The sequence below is a fragment of the Salvelinus namaycush genome, chromosome 5 (genome assembly GCF_016432855.1).
Source record: "Salvelinus namaycush isolate Seneca chromosome 5, SaNama_1.0, whole genome shotgun sequence".
In the NCBI taxonomy this organism is placed as follows: Eukaryota; Metazoa; Chordata; class Actinopteri; order Salmoniformes; family Salmonidae; genus Salvelinus; species Salvelinus namaycush.
This window is the reverse complement of record NC_052311.1, coordinates 34,323,904-34,342,735: the sequence shown is the minus strand read 5'-3', so window position 1 is coordinate 34,342,735 and position 18,832 is coordinate 34,323,904. Positions and strand designations below refer to the sequence as shown.

At 42.1% G+C, this 18,832-nt stretch overlaps 1 protein-coding gene across 1 annotated transcript; it reads right to left on the bottom strand.

Annotated features, from left to right (window-relative positions):
* Positions 1-1,298: 1,298 nt before the first annotated feature.
* On the bottom strand, positions 1,299-13,870 carry LOC120047511 (histone deacetylase 3). The gene is made up of 15 exons (XM_038993037.1): positions 13,680-13,870; positions 13,158-13,240; positions 12,908-13,050; positions 12,430-12,511; positions 12,131-12,187; positions 11,943-11,998; positions 11,682-11,815; positions 10,763-10,843; positions 10,337-10,410; positions 10,168-10,232; positions 9,887-9,976; positions 9,532-9,590; positions 2,466-2,545; positions 2,139-2,296; positions 1,299-1,979 (listed from the first exon to the last, which is right to left on the bottom strand). The coding sequence occupies exons 1-15, from the start codon at positions 13,732-13,734 to the stop codon at positions 1,910-1,912; spliced, it is 1,287 nt and encodes a 428-aa protein (XP_038848965.1). The 5' UTR covers positions 13,735-13,870; the 3' UTR covers positions 1,299-1,909.
* Positions 13,871-18,832: the final 4,962 nt, after the last annotated feature.

Below are 18,832 nucleotides of genomic sequence, written 5' to 3'. Positions count from 1 at the left end.
AAAAACAAACTATGTAAAGACATGTTTCATGAGCTGAAATAACAGCCCAGAAATGTTGCATATACACAAAAAGCTTATTTCTCACATTTGTTTACATCCATGTTAGTGAGCATTTTTCCTTTGCCTACTGTCAGGTGGCTGGATTAAGAAACTGATTAAACATGATAATTACACAGGTGCTCCTTGTGCTGGGGACAATAAAAGGCCACTCTAAAATGTGCAGCTTTGTCACAACACAATGCCACAGATGTCAAGTTCAGGGCATGTGCAATTGGCATGCTGACTACAGGAATGTCCACCAGAGCTGTGGCCAAATAATTTACTGTTAATTTCTCTACCATAAGCCTCCGTTTTAGAGAATTTGACAGTACATCCAACCGGCCTCACAAACGCAGACCACGTAACTACGCCAGCCACATCTGCCTTCACCTGTGGGATCAACTGAGACCAGCCACCCAGACAGCTGATGAAACTGGGTTTGCACAACCGAAGAATTTTGGCACAAACTGTTACCTGTCTCAGTGAAGCTCATCTGCGTGCTCGTTGGCCACACTAGGTTCGTAACCGACTCCAGCGGCAAATGTTCACCTTCTTTGTACACGAGAAGTCTGCTCTTCACAGCTGAATCCCAGTTTCAAGTCTACCAGGTAGATGGCAGACAGTGTATATGGCATTGTGGGTGACTGATGTCAATGTTGTGAACAGTGCCCCATGGTGGCAGAGGAGTTATACGGGCAGGCATAAGCTACGGACAATGAACACTATGGCAATTTGACTGCACAGAGATACAGTGACGAGATCCTGCGGCCCATTGTCATGCCATTCATCCGCCACCATCACCTCATGTTTCAGCATAATTCACAGCAAGGATCTGAAAATGTCCCAGTTCTTCCATGGCTTGCATATTCAAACATGTCACCCATTGAGTATGTTTGGAATGCTCTGGATCGGGGTACGACAACGTGTTCCAATTACCGCCAATATCCAGCAACTTCGAACAACCATTGAAGAGCGGGACAACATTCCACAGGTCACAATCAACCTGATCAACTCTATGCAAAGATGTCGCGGTGCATGAGGCAAGTGGTCACACCAGATACCGACTGGTTTTCTGATCCACGCCCCTACCTTAAGGTATGTGACAAACGGATGCATATCTGTATTCTCAGCCATGTGAACTCCATAGATTAGGGCCATTTTTAATTTTTCAATTGACTGGTTTCCTTATGAACTAACTCAGTAAAATCTTAAACTGCATTTACATTTTCCAGTGTAGACAACTTATTTGTGAAGCATTGTAGCCATTAAGTTTTGTAATTTATTTTATATTAAAAAAAATACAATTTCATCAAAACATTTGAAACACTTGATATTCAAAGGACAGACCTCTGATCCCAATGTGTGAAGTGAAAAACTGGCAATATAAGACTGACACAGGTCCCCTCGACACAGCATCTAGCAACAGGAAGTCAACCCTCACTGGACCGTTAACCTGACAACCTTTTAGGACGAAGACTCTTCTATCCTGTTCTGATGAAAAAGGCCCAGACATTTAAAACAATAAGAGACGACATAACGTTTCAGTACATGAATGTGTATTGGGCTCCTCTTGGCCGTCTTCTTCAGGTGAGTCAGAAGGTGACTGACTCCGTAACTGTTGAGGAAGTGCTTGGCAATAGAACTGCTCAGGATGATGTACTCGACATACTCATTCACACATAGTAAAAAATAAAAAGGAAATCATGGTGGTAGTCTCTCGCTTTAAGTACAGTCAGGTCCATGAGATGGCTATGGTTAAATCGCCCATTTCTTGGGGAAGAGTAATCATGGTGTCCACTTTCCTTAGACTGCAGCCTTGAGACTATGGTTTCCCAATCAGTTCAGAGGGAAAAGTCTGACATCTGAGCGCTCAGATCTCCACGTCGCTCTCCTTGTCGTTGTCATGGTCACCATCATAGAACTCATTGGCTGCCTCCGGCCTGTAAAGAGAACATAAGCCATTTAGTTCCAGATTGTTCAAACACCATACAATTCACAGTTCACACAGATACTACATGCAGTTAGACCAAAACGGGTCACATTGATTCCATTACTAATATGTTCCTGTGTGTCACAAAGCTGACTATGAGTGTATTCACCTGGAATAGTTGTCCTCTGAGCCCCTCTCATCTGGGTCTCCCTCGTCAGTACGCTCGTAGCTCAGGATGTCGGAGGGCACGTCGTGGATCTGGACACTGGGGGCGTGGTTCAACATCTTCAAGTTCTCAAAGACCGTCGAACGTATTTGCTCCAGGTACTAAACAAACAGGAGGAAAATAAATCACTTAAACTGGAGAGAATCATTTTCATGGTCACACATATTCAATAGTTTGAATCCTTGTTGAAAACATTATGTCGACTGTGTTTCAGGAATACAAAAAAAAACAAGAAGAGGGAGAGAGCATGCAGTGCATTCTCAAACTTACCTGTCTTGAATTCTGGTTCTCTATCCTGGTGCTCACGTCTGGGTGGAGTGTGAAGTCTGGAGCAAAATACTCAAAGTACTCTGGAGGGATGAGAAAGAAAAATATCACATTTTTTTAAATGCAACATGCAACAATTTTTATGATTTTACTGAGTTACAGCTCATATGGAAATCAGTCAATTGGAAAAATTACATTTGGCCCTAATCTAAGGAGTTCACATGACTGGGAATACAGATATGCATCTGTTGGTCACAGACACCTTAAAAAATGGGGGGGGGCGTGGATCAGAAAACCAAGCAGTATCTGGTGTGACTACCATTTGCCAGATGCAGCGCGACATCACCTTCACATAGAGTTGATCAGGCTGATTGTGGCCTGTGGAATGTTCTCCCACTCTTCAATGGCTGTGCGAAGAGGCGGGAACTGGAACACGTTGTTGTACACGTCAATCCAGAACATTCCAAACATGCTCAATGGGTGACATATCTGGCGAGCATGCAGGTTTTCAGCCTTGAGGAATTGTGTACAGATCTTTGCGACATGGGGCTGTGCATTATCATGCTGAAACCTGAGGTGATGGCAGCATATGAATGGCATGACAACGGGCCTCAGGATCTCGTCACGGTATCTCTGTGCATTCAAATTGCCATCGATAAAATGCAATTGTGTTTATTGTCCGTAGCGTATGCCTGCCCATACCATAACTCCACCATGGGGCACTCTGTTCACAACGTTGACATCAGCAAACCGCTCGCCCACACGACGCCATACACACTCTGCCATCTGCCCAGTACAGTTAACTGGGATTCCTGCGTGCCAGTGGCCATCGAAGGTGAATATTTGCCCACTGAAGTCAGTTACAATGCCGAACTGCAGTCAGGTCAAGATCCTGGTGAGGATGACAACCACGCAAATGAGCTTCCCTGAGACCGTTTGACAGTTTGTGCAGACCCACAGTTTCATCAGCTGTCCGGATAGCTGGTCTCAGACAATCCCGCAGGTGAAGAAGCCAGATGTGACGGTCCTGTGCTGACGTGATTACACGTGGTCTGCAGTTATGAGGCCGGTTGGCCGTACTGCCAAAAGCTCTAAAACGATGTTGATGTGGCTTTTGGTAAAGAAATTAACCTTTTATTCAAATCAAATTTTATTTGTCACATGCGCCAAATACAACAGGTGTAATCCTTACAGTGAAATGCTTTCTTACAAGCCCTTAACCAACAATGCTTGGTCTTTTTTTAAATTCCTTAAGTAAAAATAGAAAATAAATCATATAATTAAACAGCAGCAGTAAAATAATAAGCGAGGCAATATACAGGGGGTACTGGTACAGAGTCGATGTGCGGGGGCACTGGTAGCAGCAGCGTAAAAGAGGGGTCTGGGTAGCCCTTTGATTAGCTGTTCAGGAGTCTTATGGCTTGGGGGTAGAAGCTGTTAAGAAGCCTTTTGGACCTTGACTTGGCACTCCGGTACCGCTTGCCTTGCGGTAGCAGAGAGAACAGTCTACGACTAGGGTGGCTGGAGTCGTTGACAATTTTTAGGACCTTCCTCTGACACCACCTGGTATAGAGATCCTGGATAGCAGGAAGCTTGGCCCCAGTAATGTACTGGGCCGTACGCACTACCCTTTGTAGTGCCTTGCGGTTGGAGGCCGAGCAGTTGCCATACCAGGCAGTGATGCAACCAGTCAGGATGCTCTCGATGGTGCCGCTGTAGAACCTTTTGAGGATCTGAGGACCCATGCCAAATCTTTTCAGTATGATGAGGGGGAATAGGCTTTGTCGTGCCCTCTTCACGACTCCAAGTGTGTTTGGACCATGACAGTTTGTTGGTGATGTGGACACCAAGGAACTTGAAGCTCTCAACCCAACCTGTTCCACTACAGTCCCGTCGATGAGAATTGGGGCGTGCTCGGTCCTCCTTTTCCTGTAGTCCTTCGTCTTTATCACATTGAGAGAGAGGTTGTTGTCCTGGCACCACACGACCGGGTCTCTGACCTCCCTATAGGCTGTGTCATCGGCAAACTTGATAATGGTGTTGGAGTCGTGCTTGGCAACTTTTTTTAATTTAACCTTTATTTAACCAGGTAGGCTAGTTGAGAACAAGTTCTCATTTACAACTGCGACCTGGCCAAGATAAAGCAAACAGTGCGACACAAACAACAGCACAGAGTTACACATGGAATAAACAAGCGTACAGTCAATAACACAATAGAAAAAAAGAGTCTATATACAGTGTGTGCAAATGGCGTGAGGAGGGAAGGCAATAAATAGGCCATAGTAGAAAAGTAATTACAATTTAGCAGATTAACACTGGAGTGATAGATGAGCAGATGATGATGTGCAAGTAGTGAAACCGGTGTGCAAAAGAGCAGAAAAGTCAATAAAAACAATATGTAGATGAGGTAGGTAGATTGGGTGGGTAGATTGGATGTTTAAAGTTAGTGAGGGAAATGTAAGTCTCCAGCTTCAGCGATTTTTGCAATTCGTTCCAGTCACTGGCAGCGGAGAACTATAAGGAAAGGCGGCCAAAGGAGGTGTTGGCTTTGGGGATGACCAGTGAGATATACCTGCTGGAGCGCGTGCTACGGGTGGGTGTTATTGTGACCAGTGAGCTGAGATAAGGCGGAGCTTTACCTAGCATAGATTTATAGATGACCTGGAGCCAGTGGGTCTGGCGACGAATATGTAGCGATGGCCAGCCGACTAGAGCATACAGGTCGCAGTGGTGGGTGGTATAAGGGGCTTTGTTAACAAAACGGATGGCACTGTGATAGACTGCATCCAGTTTGCTGAGTAGAGTGTGAGCCATGACCAGCCTTTCAAAGAACTTAATGGCTACAGATGTGAGTGCTATGGGTCGGTAGTCATTTAGGCAGGTTACCTTAGTGTTCTTTGGCACAGGGACTATGGTGGTCGGCTTGAAACATGTTGGTATTACAGACTGTCAGGGACAGGTTGAAAATGTCAGTGAAGACACTTGTCAGTTGGTCAATGCATGCTCGGAGTACACGTCCTGGTAATCCATCTGGCCCCGCGGCCTTGTAAATGTTGACCTGTTTAAAGGACTTATTTACATCGGCTATGGAGAGCGTGATCACACAGTCGTCCGGAAACAGCTGGTGCTCTCATGATTGTTTCAGTGTTACTTGCCTCAAAATTCAAAAGGTACTCGCACATCTGAGCAATCTTATTTGCAGGTGCATGGCAACAATTGAACAAGATGAAGGAAAAAGGAAACCGCACACAGTCCGTTTTTTTAGCCCGGAAGCAACAGAGGCCTCCACGAAAGAAAAGAAACGATGCAGGAGAGGCAAGCGGTCGAAGAGGAGACCAGAAACAGAGGCCGTGGACACGGAGCTACAGCAGGACGCGGTAATTAACCTCTCCAAAAAAGACCTTACTGACGCTCAAGTCTCAGTCTTATCTAAGGGCCTCTCTTTTGTACCTACATGTACAGATAAACCATTCGTTACAAAAGTAGATCTGTTTAAATTCTTTCGCAAGATTAAACTTAAGCATGTGTTTTCGCAAAACACTGATTCGGGCCTAGTAACACATCAAAGACCTGGTACCCATTTTAAGCCCAAAAGCAAATTCTGTCCCATGGTTAACAACTCCTCGATTAATACCTATTGTAGGTTAGTCGAACAAGAAGCCATGTCAGTATATACGAGACAAACAAACCACATTCAGAAGAATCTCACTGGAACAGAAGAACTGGCACTCAATGAATTAATGAAAGATTCATCTTTGGTTATAAAACCTGCAGACAAGGGGGGTGCTGTGGTTGTTTTAGACTATGAAAAATATAAAGAAGAAATTCAGAAACAACTCAGCAATGAACGTTTCTATAGAAAACTGAGTGTTGATCCCACACAGGTGTTCTAAAGGGAAATATGCTCTAATATGGAGCAAGCCCTATTAAACAACCTTATCTCAAAACCTGAATATGAATATCTTTGCTGCAAATGTGCCATACGTCCATGCTTATACATTTTACCGAAATTACACAAACCTAAAACACAACAAGGCAACTATCCAGGCAGACCAGTGGTTGCAGGAATAGGCTCAATGCTAGAGCCATTGTCGAACTTTGTAGACTATTTTATTAAATCTCATATGCAATCATTGCCATCATATGTAAAAGACTCTATAGACTTCATAAACAAGATCTCACCAATAACGGGTTTAAAAGAAGACTGTATTTTGGTCACATTAGATGTGGAGAGTCTATATACCAGCATTCCCCATGTGGGGGGGCTGGCAGCACTAGCACACTATTTGGGAGAGAGATACTAATGAATATCCACCAACAAACTTCATTCTAGAGCTGGCTGAATATGTTTTGACGTATAACTATTTCAGGTTTGATGATGAATACTACCTCCAAACGAATGGAACATCGATGGGCTCTACATTTGCTCCGAGCTATGCTAACCTCTATATGGGTCTTTTTGAAGAACGTTTTGTTAATAATGAAAACGAGAATCCATTTTTGAATAAAGTCCTGAAGTGGTATCGATATATTGACGACATTTTTTGTATATGGGAAGGAACTGAAGAAGAGCTGTTATGGCACTACTCAAATGACATTGACCCTAATCTCAAATTCACTATTGAACGTGACACTCAACGTGTTCATTATCGCGATATGTCGATTGAGAAATCAAATGGAACCCTGTTTACAACCCTGTATAGAAAAGAAACGGACAGAAATACTCTATTGCAGGGGGACAGCTTCCACCCTGAGCCATTAAAAAGAGGACTTCCAAGAAGCCATTTTTTTTGACTGCGCCGTATATGCCACTCCACAGAGGATTATCTAGAAAAAGCAGCGGAGATGCGCATTAGGTTTCTAAGAAGAGGCTATTCGTCACAATGTGTGGATGAAGCTCATAATTTGGCATTGGGAAAAACACGAGATGAACTGCTACAAAAAAAGACCCGCTAAAGCTAAAGAACACTCCGTAATGTTCACAACTACATATACTTTGAACTCGCGAAAAGTGGGAGGTGTGGTCAAGAAACACTGGCATATTTTATCATCGGACCCAGTTTTGCCGGCTGAATTTAAATATCCACCATTTATTGTGTATAGGAGAGGTCGCAATTTACGCGATAAATTGGTTCATGCCAACTGCCAGCCACAAAAGAAAACCAGCCAAGCTCTTTTACGCCCTCTACCAAATGGTAGCTATAAATGCAGAGGATGCGCACAGTGCAACAATATGATGAAGTGTGAATATTTCTGCCACCCACACACAGGAAAACGGTTCCAAATAAATGACATTATTACGTGTTCCACCACCCATGTTATTTACATGATTAAATGTCCATGTGGGCTCTGTTATGTCGGTAAAACTCTCTCATACAGAGATTTAGTGAACATAAAAGTTAAATCAGGAGAAACGACAGGGATTATCCAGTCGCTGTACATTTCAATGACCTGAAGCATGACATTTCCACCTTTAGATTTTGTGGCATAGAGAAAGTTAAGATATCAGACAGGGGAGGAATAATAGAGTAATAATACTCTGAGTAAAAGAGAATGTTTTGGGATTTTCACCCTCCAGACATTATTTCCTAAAGGACTTAATGATGAAATGCCTATGTATGTTATGTTGTGAATTTGAACATGAAATATGTGTCTATTGTAGATCACTCTGACGTTTTTCGTACGATGTACCCAATGACTAATGAAAACTTGCGATGTTCTCATTGAGGTTTTACAGACGTGTTCAATACGCCTTATTTATACACTTTTGTAATATTTATGAAATGCATATTGTTATATTTGGTAGCACTTATTTGTTTTTCCTTTGCCTCCAACCCCCTTCGATGTGTAGAACGGATGTGGGTGGGGCCAGGTCTACATAAGGGTGGGGAAAAAAAAGTAAATCGCAAAAGCTCTGACGAAGGCCGCGAGGCCGATACGTAAGCTTATTAAATATTAGTGTTACTTGCCTCGAAGCGAGCATAGAAGTAATTTAGCTCATCTGGTAGGTTTGTGTCACTGGGCAGCTCTCGGCTGTGCTTCCCTTTGTAGTCTGTAATAGTTTGCAAGCCCTGCCACATCCGACGAGCGTCGGAGCAGGTGTAGTACGATTCAATCTTAGTCCTGTATTGACACTTTGCCTGTTTGATGGTTCGTCGGAGGGCATTGCGGGATTTCTTATAAGCTTCCGGGTTAGAGTCCCACTCCTTGAAAGCGGCAGCTCTAGCCTTCAGCTCATTCCAGATGTTGCCTGTAATCCATGGCTTCTAGTTGGTGTATGTACGACGGTCACTGTGGGGACGATGTCATCGATGTACTTATTGATGAAGCCAGTGACTGATGTGGTGTAGTCCTCAATGCCATCGGAAGAATCCCGGAACATATTCCAGTCTGTGCTAGCAAAACAGTCCTGTGGCTTAGCATCTGCTTCATCTGACCACTTTCTTATTGACCGAGTCACTGGTGCTTCCTGCTTTAGTTTAAGCTTGTCAGAAGGAATCAGGAGAATAGAATTATGGTCAGATTTGCCAAATGGAGGGTGAGGGAGAGCTTTGTACGCGTCTCTGTGTGTGTGTAGTAAAGGTGGTCTAGAGTTTTTTTCCCAGGGTGAGTAATTGCTGCCCTGATATCAAGAAGCTCTTTTTGGTCATAAGACACAGTGGCAGAAACATTATGTACAAGTTACAAATAACGCGAAAAAACATACACAATAGCACAATTGGTTACGGGATCGTAAAACGGCAGCCATCTCCTTCGGCAATATTATTATTATTGTCGCCCAACACAAGGTTCACCTGTGTAATGATAATGCTATTTAATCAGCTTCTTGATATGCCACATGGATGGATTATCTTGGCAAAGGAGAAATGATTTGGGTTGTAAACAAATTTGTGTACAACATTTGAGAAATAAGCTTTTTGTGCATATGGACATTTTCTGGGATATTTTTATTTCAGCTCATGAAGCATGGGACCAACACTTTACATTTTGCGTTTATATTTTTGTTCAGTGTACATCATATTATGTCAATATAATATCAAACCAATGTACAAAAAGCTTGCTCACTTACCACTATAGGGCAGCTCATCACTAATTGGCTCATCGACTAGGAGGGAGGTCTCATAGGTCCTAGAATGGCAGAAGAGCAACAGAGTCTTTAGTGGTTCCATGTACACTGTGAGACCATTCTCTCTCGGTCTCCATTAAAAACAACTGTCACCTAACCTCTACACCAGGTGTATTCAAGGTCCAGAGCTTGCTGGTTCGGTTCTACCTGATAACTAACTACACACACCTGGTGTCCCAGGTTTAAAATCAGTCCCTGATTAGAGGGGAACAATGGAAAAAAGGCAGTGAAACAGGCTTCGAGGTCCAGAGTTCTACACTATAGTTCAGTTACAGCAATGAAATAAATGAGTACTCACCAGCATCTGGCCACATTGCGTACTGTGTACCCTCCTCCTCCCAGCACCAGCAGGGGAATCCTGAAGCTCTTTACAAACTCCACACATTCCCTATAGGAAAAATAAGTACCCTGGGTAAGAGAGTTTACCATATCCTGGCTCCTGTGTAAATTGGTAAGGGATTTTCTGTAATCACTTAAAATGTGCCCTTCTACCAATAGGTTGCAGTATATCCTCATATTATAGAGTACATTGACTTCCTTCCACCGAACCTGAATCCTTATCACTACAAAGACACTTACCCATGGCCTCGTATACTGAGGTTGAAGCATCCTAGTCGGTCACAGCCCAGAGAGTCAGCCCCACACTATCAATGACAAGAGGTGCATGTATGAGTCCCATATTCAATACCACAATCCATGCCACTCATGCGAAAACACAAATGATGATCTCTGGCTGCCAAATGCTCACCTGAAGAACGATACAGGTTGGCTGGTAGAAGTCCACCACTTGCTTAATGACTGGCTGAAAGAGTTGCCTGTAGCCTAAGAAACAAAGTGCTATAATGATAAGGTATTGGACAAAATGAAGAGAATTCATCCTTTCAAGCATTCTTGCCAATTATGCAATGTTTTGCTCAATTGATCCCCTATCAAAAATCAGGAAACATCTGTTGTTGGTTATTATCCAGTATACTATCAGACCCTTTGTAACACATTGTAACACATTTTAACACTCATCAGAGAGATGTTAATAGTTTAGACGTCAGGCAGCATAACACATATCTGATGAAAGCACTCCCCAGAGACATCTCACTGGCCTGAGTCTAATAGCATTATCAGACTGGATCGCCAGAGAGCCACCCTGAGTGGGGGATCCAGAAAGGACACTACTCACTCTGGTCATCGATCCCATCCCGGAGAGGCACGTTCAGGCAGTAGTAACGGCCGCTCTCAGCCCCCACCTCATACATGTCACCTATGGGACAAAACATACAAACACAATTTGTTTATCAAAGAATAAGCTCATTAAGAGGGCTTTCACACCATATTGGTTTGGAGCAGTTTTCCCGAACTTTGCCGTGTTTTCCCCCTTATTTGGACTGGTGTGAACAGTATCCACACTAAACAATGCACGATGGTTCGCTCAAAAAGGGTGGTCTCAGTCCATATCTATATGTACCGTGGTGCGGTTCGCTGCAGGTGAGATCACAGTCCGGACCAAACACAGGAAAAGAACCAGAGGCATGCATTATTACTGGTTGTTTGACTGCGAGCATTTGATAAAATGCTATAACTTGATAACTCTGAAACATTCTGTGAGTAGCGGCGCATTTATGAACACATCTGATGCAGATTAGGGGAGATGGGGGGCTATACCGGGGATATAGGCTATTGAATAGCTTATTCACGTTGCACTTAGAGTAGTTATTGCACCGTTTCCACATGTCGTTGGAAGACCAAAGCGAAAGTAATATGACGTTTGGGACACACAAGTTATGCTTCTGGATAATCATAAATGGATTTAACGTCAGCATTTTCGGCAACAAAACAAATGACTTGCATGAACATGTGATTTTGTTTAGGCATTTTAGTTTGTTTGACATTTGGCAATGTGAAACCAACCGGACCAAATGAAAAAAAAATACAAATAAACAAACTGATTCGAACTATAGCTCAGACCTGTGTTTGCCCTAAGACACCTCTATTGCCCCATAGAGATATTCAATGATTTAGTCATTATGACAAACTGTCTCTCTATTTCTCAATGAGTATTCTCACTGATTTATAACAGACACTCATATGGCTTGTCTTACCTGTGCCTGGGAAAAAGTAGTTCCCATACTTGTGGAAGGACACAGTCATGACCCGATCAGTCAGGTAAAAGGCTTCCTGCACCCCATCGCCATGGTGAATGTCAATGTCTATGTAGAGCACACGTGGGTGGTATCTAAAGATACATTTACATTATTAGTTGTCAGTGATCCTTAGAGGAACATGAACCCAGAAACAGAGGGAAAAAAACAATATTTAGGAAATAGTCAAATACAAAGACTGTAAGGGTGCTTTACTCTTACTTCAAAAGCTCCAGTATACTGATGACAATGTCATTCACATAGCAAAATCCAGAGGCCTAAAAACAAAAACGAGTGAAATCATGACATCATAAAGAGCTGTACATAGGCATATTAAAAGATGACCAGAGGCCGTAATAAATTGTAAATTGTCTTGACAAAGAAACAAATGCATGTCGCATAATTCTTACCTCAAATTTCTTAGCATGATGAAGACCCCCAGCCCAGTTGATGGCAATATCACATATCTGCAAAACAATGGCCCCGATCAATACTCAAATCACAAAGCCTGGTCGACTATTTACCTGGCTCTGTAAATTGCTGAATTGCTTGCTTGGCCTAAATAAATATAGCCTATCAGTAGATAGAATACATTTATAACATAGTCCTGACATGACAAAAAAAGAAGCTGAGCTTACCATTTTCCCTAAAACAAACTGAACTTCACAGTGGTACAACATGGTGTGTGTGTGTGTGCGCGTGCACATACCTTGTGGTTTAGCTGTGTTGCTCCCTGTAGTGACGCTCCGGTATACCTGGAGCAGAACTCAAACAGGCCCGGGAATACAGGGCTGACAGAGGACACATGCATTACCACACAGATATATGTGTACGTCAAACAGATATTGATAACAAGTTGCACATTACAGTGAGCATAATATTACATCAACAACAGTCTGTATTATGACACATTATGTATTTCACAGTGTTGCATTGTCCTCAAGTCACACATGAATCCAAATTTACACCAGGTTAGCAATGTAGGCTAATACATTATAGAACCCTCAAACTCAACTCTGGACCTCGAAGCCAGTTCCACTGGGTTTTTTCATTCTTCCCCTCTAATCGGGGACTGATTTAGACCTGGGACACCAGGTGGGTGCAATTAATTATCATGTAGAACAGAAAACTCCTTGGCTCCAGACCTCGTATACCCCTGTTATAAAATATAGATAAGACATTCTCACCAGTCATCCCCCACATTGAAGGTGTTGAGACTCTTTGTGAAGCCCTGCATATTGTTGGGGCTGACCTTCTGAAGAAAGTCAATGTAATCTTCTGAGTGAAATCGGCACATGTCATGTTGGGAGGCTTTGTATGGTTTGAAAACCTATAAAACAAGGACCAGTCAATACATGAACATGGTGTCAAGAAGGACATGAAAGAGTCTGGTTTCATCTGGTACTTTTCAGCATGTTTAACATCAGCAGGACTTACCTGCATCTTTTTGTATAGGCCATAGTGCAAAACAAGGCTGTGCGTCAGAGAGAGACGATGGGGTTTCATCGGATGACCAGCACCTTGATAAAGAAAGAAAAAGCAAAAATCATGTTTGAGTTAGTGTTATTCTCTCCTATGCAGTTATCAATATCTTCTATGCAGTTATCAATTTCTTCTATGCAGTTTTCAATTTCTTTATTTCTGTGTGGTTCTGCATGATGCTAGCTATCATTCATAACCTACCTAGCCAGGAAGAATATAGAATAAAACATCTTTACTCTTGCAAACACACGACTATTAGCTAGTAACCTTAGTTAGCGAACACGTTTCGAGTTTGCGGCGAGATCTATTGACCTGATTGCTAGAATAAATAAGAATATAATAACGTTACGATCAAATCACAAATTAAAAAGGAAATAACTGTCTTACCCTAACCTTATTTATCTAATAAACTAGCAACGTTAGCCGGCTTGCTAATATGCTATGCTTGAGTCTAGCTTTGTGTAGCCAAAATCTTACCATAATGAAAGTTCCCCACGTCCGGATCATAAAAATATGCTGTTCTGTTGGACATTGCAAATTAGCCTTATTGTTTTATACGGTTCGCTGGGTGTTTGTTACTGTAAATATATAGTTGCTTCATTTAGCAAGTAGCCACCCTTGTAAACGGCGAGTAAAACGTACGTCATTGTCCAGCGACAGTCAAAGGGGGCGAGTAGAGTAGCACCAAAGATTTGTATAACTAACCCAAGATAGACCACAGCCTGTCGTTTCCAATGGGAGCAAATGAATACTAGTGGGCAGAACAAGCAAGGAGCCAAGCACGAGCTAGCGAGAGCCTATTGGCGCGTTCTAGCATTTATTTGCATATTTCCGTTAGGGAACGCCTTACGCCTTGTGAAGAGCGCGTGTGCAATAACTCAATTCGCCTTCGCACTCCTACTAAACAACGCATTTTTTTTTTACTTTGGCAAAGGGTAAAGTCTACAAAACTTGGTCCACTCTGTTCGTAACATATTTAGTTTTGGAAAAACAAAACTGTATTGAGATCAAATGTGTAATCGATGAGAAAATTAGCATAATATCGGCCAAAATCCATCTCGCTCTATCTTATTTTTATTTTTTATTATTATTTAAAATAAATTATCGCTCTATCTTCTCCCACTGCCGGTCTCTGGGCTTCCTCTCACCACAATATTTGGTAGTAAGTGGAAACGCCAATTATATGCTTCACATTTTATAAATCCGGTGAAATATATGTCTCATTGTTCTATCTGTGGTACTACTGTGAGGCTCTATTCAAATCAAATTGTATTGGACACATACACGTGTTTAGCAGATGTAAGTCGCTCTGGATAAGAGCGTCTGCTAAATGACTAAAATGTAATGTAAATGTTATTGCGGGTGTATGGAAATGCTTGTGTTACTAGCTCCAACATTGCAGTAATATCTAGCAAGTAATATCTAACCATTTCAAAACAATACACACAAATCTAAAGGAATGGAATTAAGAAAATATTTGGACGAGTAAAGTTGGAGCAGTATAGACTAAAATACAGTAGAATAGAATACAGTATATACATATGAGATGAGTAATGCAAAATATGTAAACATTATTAAAGTGACAAGTGTTCCAGATTTGACTTTTTGTAGCAGGTTAGAATTTTTGAAGCAGGTTAGGATAATTAATGTAGCGGGTTAGAACAATTAGTTTAAGGCTAGGAAAACAGTTAGGGTTAGCTTAAATGCAAAATAATCAACTTTTGACATTAATTTGACAAAAGCTGGATAGCTTCTAGCCTTGACCAGGGGCAGCAGCATGGCTAGAAGGGTTCCAGCCTTTGTCAGAATTTACTTTTCATAGCAGGTTTAGGAGAATAAACGTAGCAAGTTATGAGAAATAGGTTAAGGTTAGGAAAATGGTTAGGGTTATAGTTAGCTAAAATGCAACAACAAAAAATCTACTTTTGATGTAAATTTAACAAAAGCTGGAATCCATCTAGAGATAGAGGACTCATCTTTGTATCTGTGTCATTAAAGCGTCTGTGACAGTGCCATTGAGGCAATCTCGATTTTAAAGAAGTACATTTTCTTAATTGGCTGATTGCTCTAAGCTCATAGGAATCCCCACCAAGTTGATTACTTTAAAATAGTGGAAGCCCTCAATGGCAATGTCCATGCTAAAACGAGTCCATGATGAGTACTCTATCTATCTCTATGACAACAGTCACTCCGATATAATGTTGTTTTTGTGGGGTAATTTGCCGAAATGCCACGTGCGTCCACTTATGTCAGTGCATTCATAAGAACCTAATCATTATGAAAATTATATTATATCAAATAAACCTCACATAGCAAATTAGCAATACCATTTTTTGTATCTCATTGACCTACGACAACAACAAAAATCTCACTACCTGGGTTTATTTTCATGGACAGATTTTGTCACAAATTAAAACGTCTCACTTCGGTTCTTCCTCTGTCGAAAGTTAACAGTAGGCCTTGGCTGTGTTCGAGAGCGTCAAAACCGTAATGTATCATGGGTAAATCGTATTTCACTGTTCGTTTTTCTCAAATAACCTTAGATTTTCAGTTATAAAACTGACTATTGTTTATTTTTTATATAAATATTGATGATGGGTGTACTGTTGCTTCATGCGTTGTATGTGTGTGCTTACTGTGACTGTCTCCCTGATATTGGCTACTAGGTAGCTACTATTGGCTACTAGGTAGCTACTTCCCACACCGTTGCCGGACAGTAGTGCTTGTCAAGTGGGAGCGAAGTCCACTGTGTCCCGGTGTTGTTGCCGTTCATGCCCTCCCCACTGAGTAGTAGACTGTATGTATCACAGGAGATTGGTGGCACCTTAATTGCAGAGGACGGGCATGTGGTAATGGCTGGAGAGGAATATGTGGAAAGGTACCATTCCATCTACTCCGTTCCAGCCATTATAATGAGCCGTCCTCTCCTCAGCAGCCTCCACTGGTATGTACAGTATGTATCAAGGTGACATCTAGATGGTTATCAATATTAGTTATTTCTTTTGTAGGCTACTTTCCTACTTGAAATAAAACAATGTTTGAGAAAAAAATTGCCACATTAGCTACCGCTGGCGACACAATCATGATAGCCAGTAGGAAGCACTTCAAGTCGGCAGGCACAACACTGGAGCACTGGTCGCAGGCTTACTATCGACTGGTAGTGCAGCCCAATCAGCCACGCAAAACGGTCTTGAGTGGCAACAAATCTGACAAATTAGCTGATTCATTCAATTTTGTTCAACTAACCATGGTGGAGTTCGTGGCTACAATAAGACGCCATTACTCCATAGCCAATGGGGGAAAAAATAGGGGTTTTGGATAAACGCTGAAAATAAGGTCTGTGGTTAACACAGTTTTAGGACGGAGATCTTATACGTTTTGTTCTATGAGATAATCTTCAGCTAATGTCACTTTTTGTGAATTTTGAAGCATTTATGTAATCAAAACAAGCACATAAAGCACATAAAGGCTTCATAACTGACTGATATTATCTCATAGAACAAAACGTATAAAATCTCCTAAACCTGTGTTAACCTCAGACCTTATTTTCAGTGTTTATCCCAAAACACCTTTCGTTCCCTATTCATGGCTCCCGAGTGGTGCAGGGGCCTAAGGCACTGCATCTCAGTGCTAGAGGCGTCACTACAGACCCTGATTAGATTCCAGGCTGTATCACAACCGGACATGATTGGGAGTTCCATAGGGCGGCGCACAATTTGCCCAGCGTCGTCCGGGTTAGAGTTTGGCCGGGGTAGGCCGTCTTTGTAAATAAGAATTTGTTCTTAACTGAGTTGCCTAGTTAAATAAAGGTTCAATGAAAAAAAATCCCCCATAGGAATGACCGAACAAACCAGAGGTAGGCCTAACTAATTTCCAGGTTTTAGGATTACAAGCTGGCAAGATATATTCTATACCTACCTAAGGGGCCACTATTGACTGATTTTGTTGGCCTACAGAGAGCACTCTCTCTGAGGTAAATTACCTCAGACCGCTGAAGTGGTCAGGTAGTAAACGTACATAGACATTTTATCTGTGAGAGCACGGCAAGTATGGGTGCTGCAGCCCAATATGGCGACTGTAGTATGGGCAAGTGGGTGTGTCGAAAGGAGTGGGTGTATGGAAAGCGAATCAGCTAATTGGACAGATTTGATTAAACTCAAGACCATTCTGCGTGGCTGATTAGGCTGCACGATGAGTCTATAAACCAGTGAGTAGTGCACCAGTGTTGTATTAACGTGCCTGTCGACCTAAGGTGCTTTCTACTGGGCAGCTGTTTCACGGTCGTGAAGCTGGCAGTAGTTAATGTGGCCATTTTTTTTACCCTCCCACAATTTTATTTAAAGTAGGATAGCAGCCTATACAATAAATAAGTAATATCGATGATTTTTTAATATTTATTTTTTATTTTTTATTTAAACTTTATTTAACTTGGCAAGTTAGTTAAGAACAAATTCTTATTTACAATGATGGCCTACCACAAGGCAAAAGGCCTCCTGCGGGGACGGAGGCTGGGATTTTAAAAAATTACAATAATAATAATATAGGACAAAACACACATAACGACAAGAGAGACAACACAACACTACATAAAGAGAGACCTAAAACAACAACATAGCATGGCAGCACCACATGACAACACAGCATGGTAGCAACACAACATGACAACAACATGGTAGCAACACAACGTGGCAACAGCACAACATGGTAGCAGCACAAAACATGGTTCAAACATTATTGGGCACAGACAACAGCACAAAGGGCAAGAAGGTAGAGACAACAATACATCACGCAAAGCTGCCACAACTGTCAGTAAGAGTGTCCATGATTGAGTCTTTGAATGAAGAGATTGAGATAAAACTGTCCAGTTTGAGTGTTTGTTGCAGCACGTTCCCATTGCTAGCTGCAGCGAACTGAAAAGACGAGCGACCCAGGGATGTGTATGCTTTGGGGACCTTTAACAGAATGTGACTGGCAGAACGGGTGTTGTATGTGGAGGATGAGGGCTGCAGTAGATATCTCAGATAGGGGGGAGTGAGGCCTAAGAGGGTTTTATAAATAAGCATCAACCAGTGGGTCTTGCGACGGGTATACAGAGATTACCAGTTTACAGAGGAGTATAGAGTGCAGTGATGTGTCCTATAAGGAGCATTGGTGGCAAATCTGATGGCCGAATGGTAAAGAACATCTAGCCGCTCGAGAGCACCCTTACCTGCCGATCTATAAATGATGTCTCTGTAATCTAGCATGGATAGGATGGTCATCTGAATCAGGGTTAGTTTGGCAGCTGGGGTGAAAGAGGAGCGATTACGATAGAGGAAACTAAGTCTACATTTAACTTTAGCCTGCAGATTTGATATGTGCTGAGAGAAGGACAGTGTACCGTCTAGCCATACTCCCAAGTACTTGTATGAGGTCACTACCTCAAGCTCTAAACCCTCAGAAGTAGTAATCCCACCTGTGGGGAGAGGGGCATTCTTCTTATCAAACCACATGACCTTTGTTTTGGAGGAGTTCAGAACAAGGTTAAGGGCAGAGAAAGCTTGTTGGACACTAAGAAAGCTTTGTTGTAGAGCATTTAACACAAAATCCGGGGAAGGGCCAGCTGAGTATAAGACCGTATCATCTGCATA

Excerpts from the sequence above, each read along its gene's own strand:
- LOC120047511 (XM_038993037.1), bottom strand. The coding sequence starts at position 13,734 with ATGTCCAACAGAACAGCATATTTTTATGATCCGGACGTGGGGAACTTT. Across the intron at positions 10,844-11,681 it reads CTACTTTTTCCCAGGCACAG|GTGACATGTATGAGGTGGGG; the intron begins GTAAGACAAGCC and ends TTTGTCCCATAG. Across the intron at positions 9,591-9,886 it reads CGCAATGTGGCCAGATGCTG|GACCTATGAGACCTCCCTCC; the intron begins GTGAGTACTCAT and ends CTGCCATTCTAG.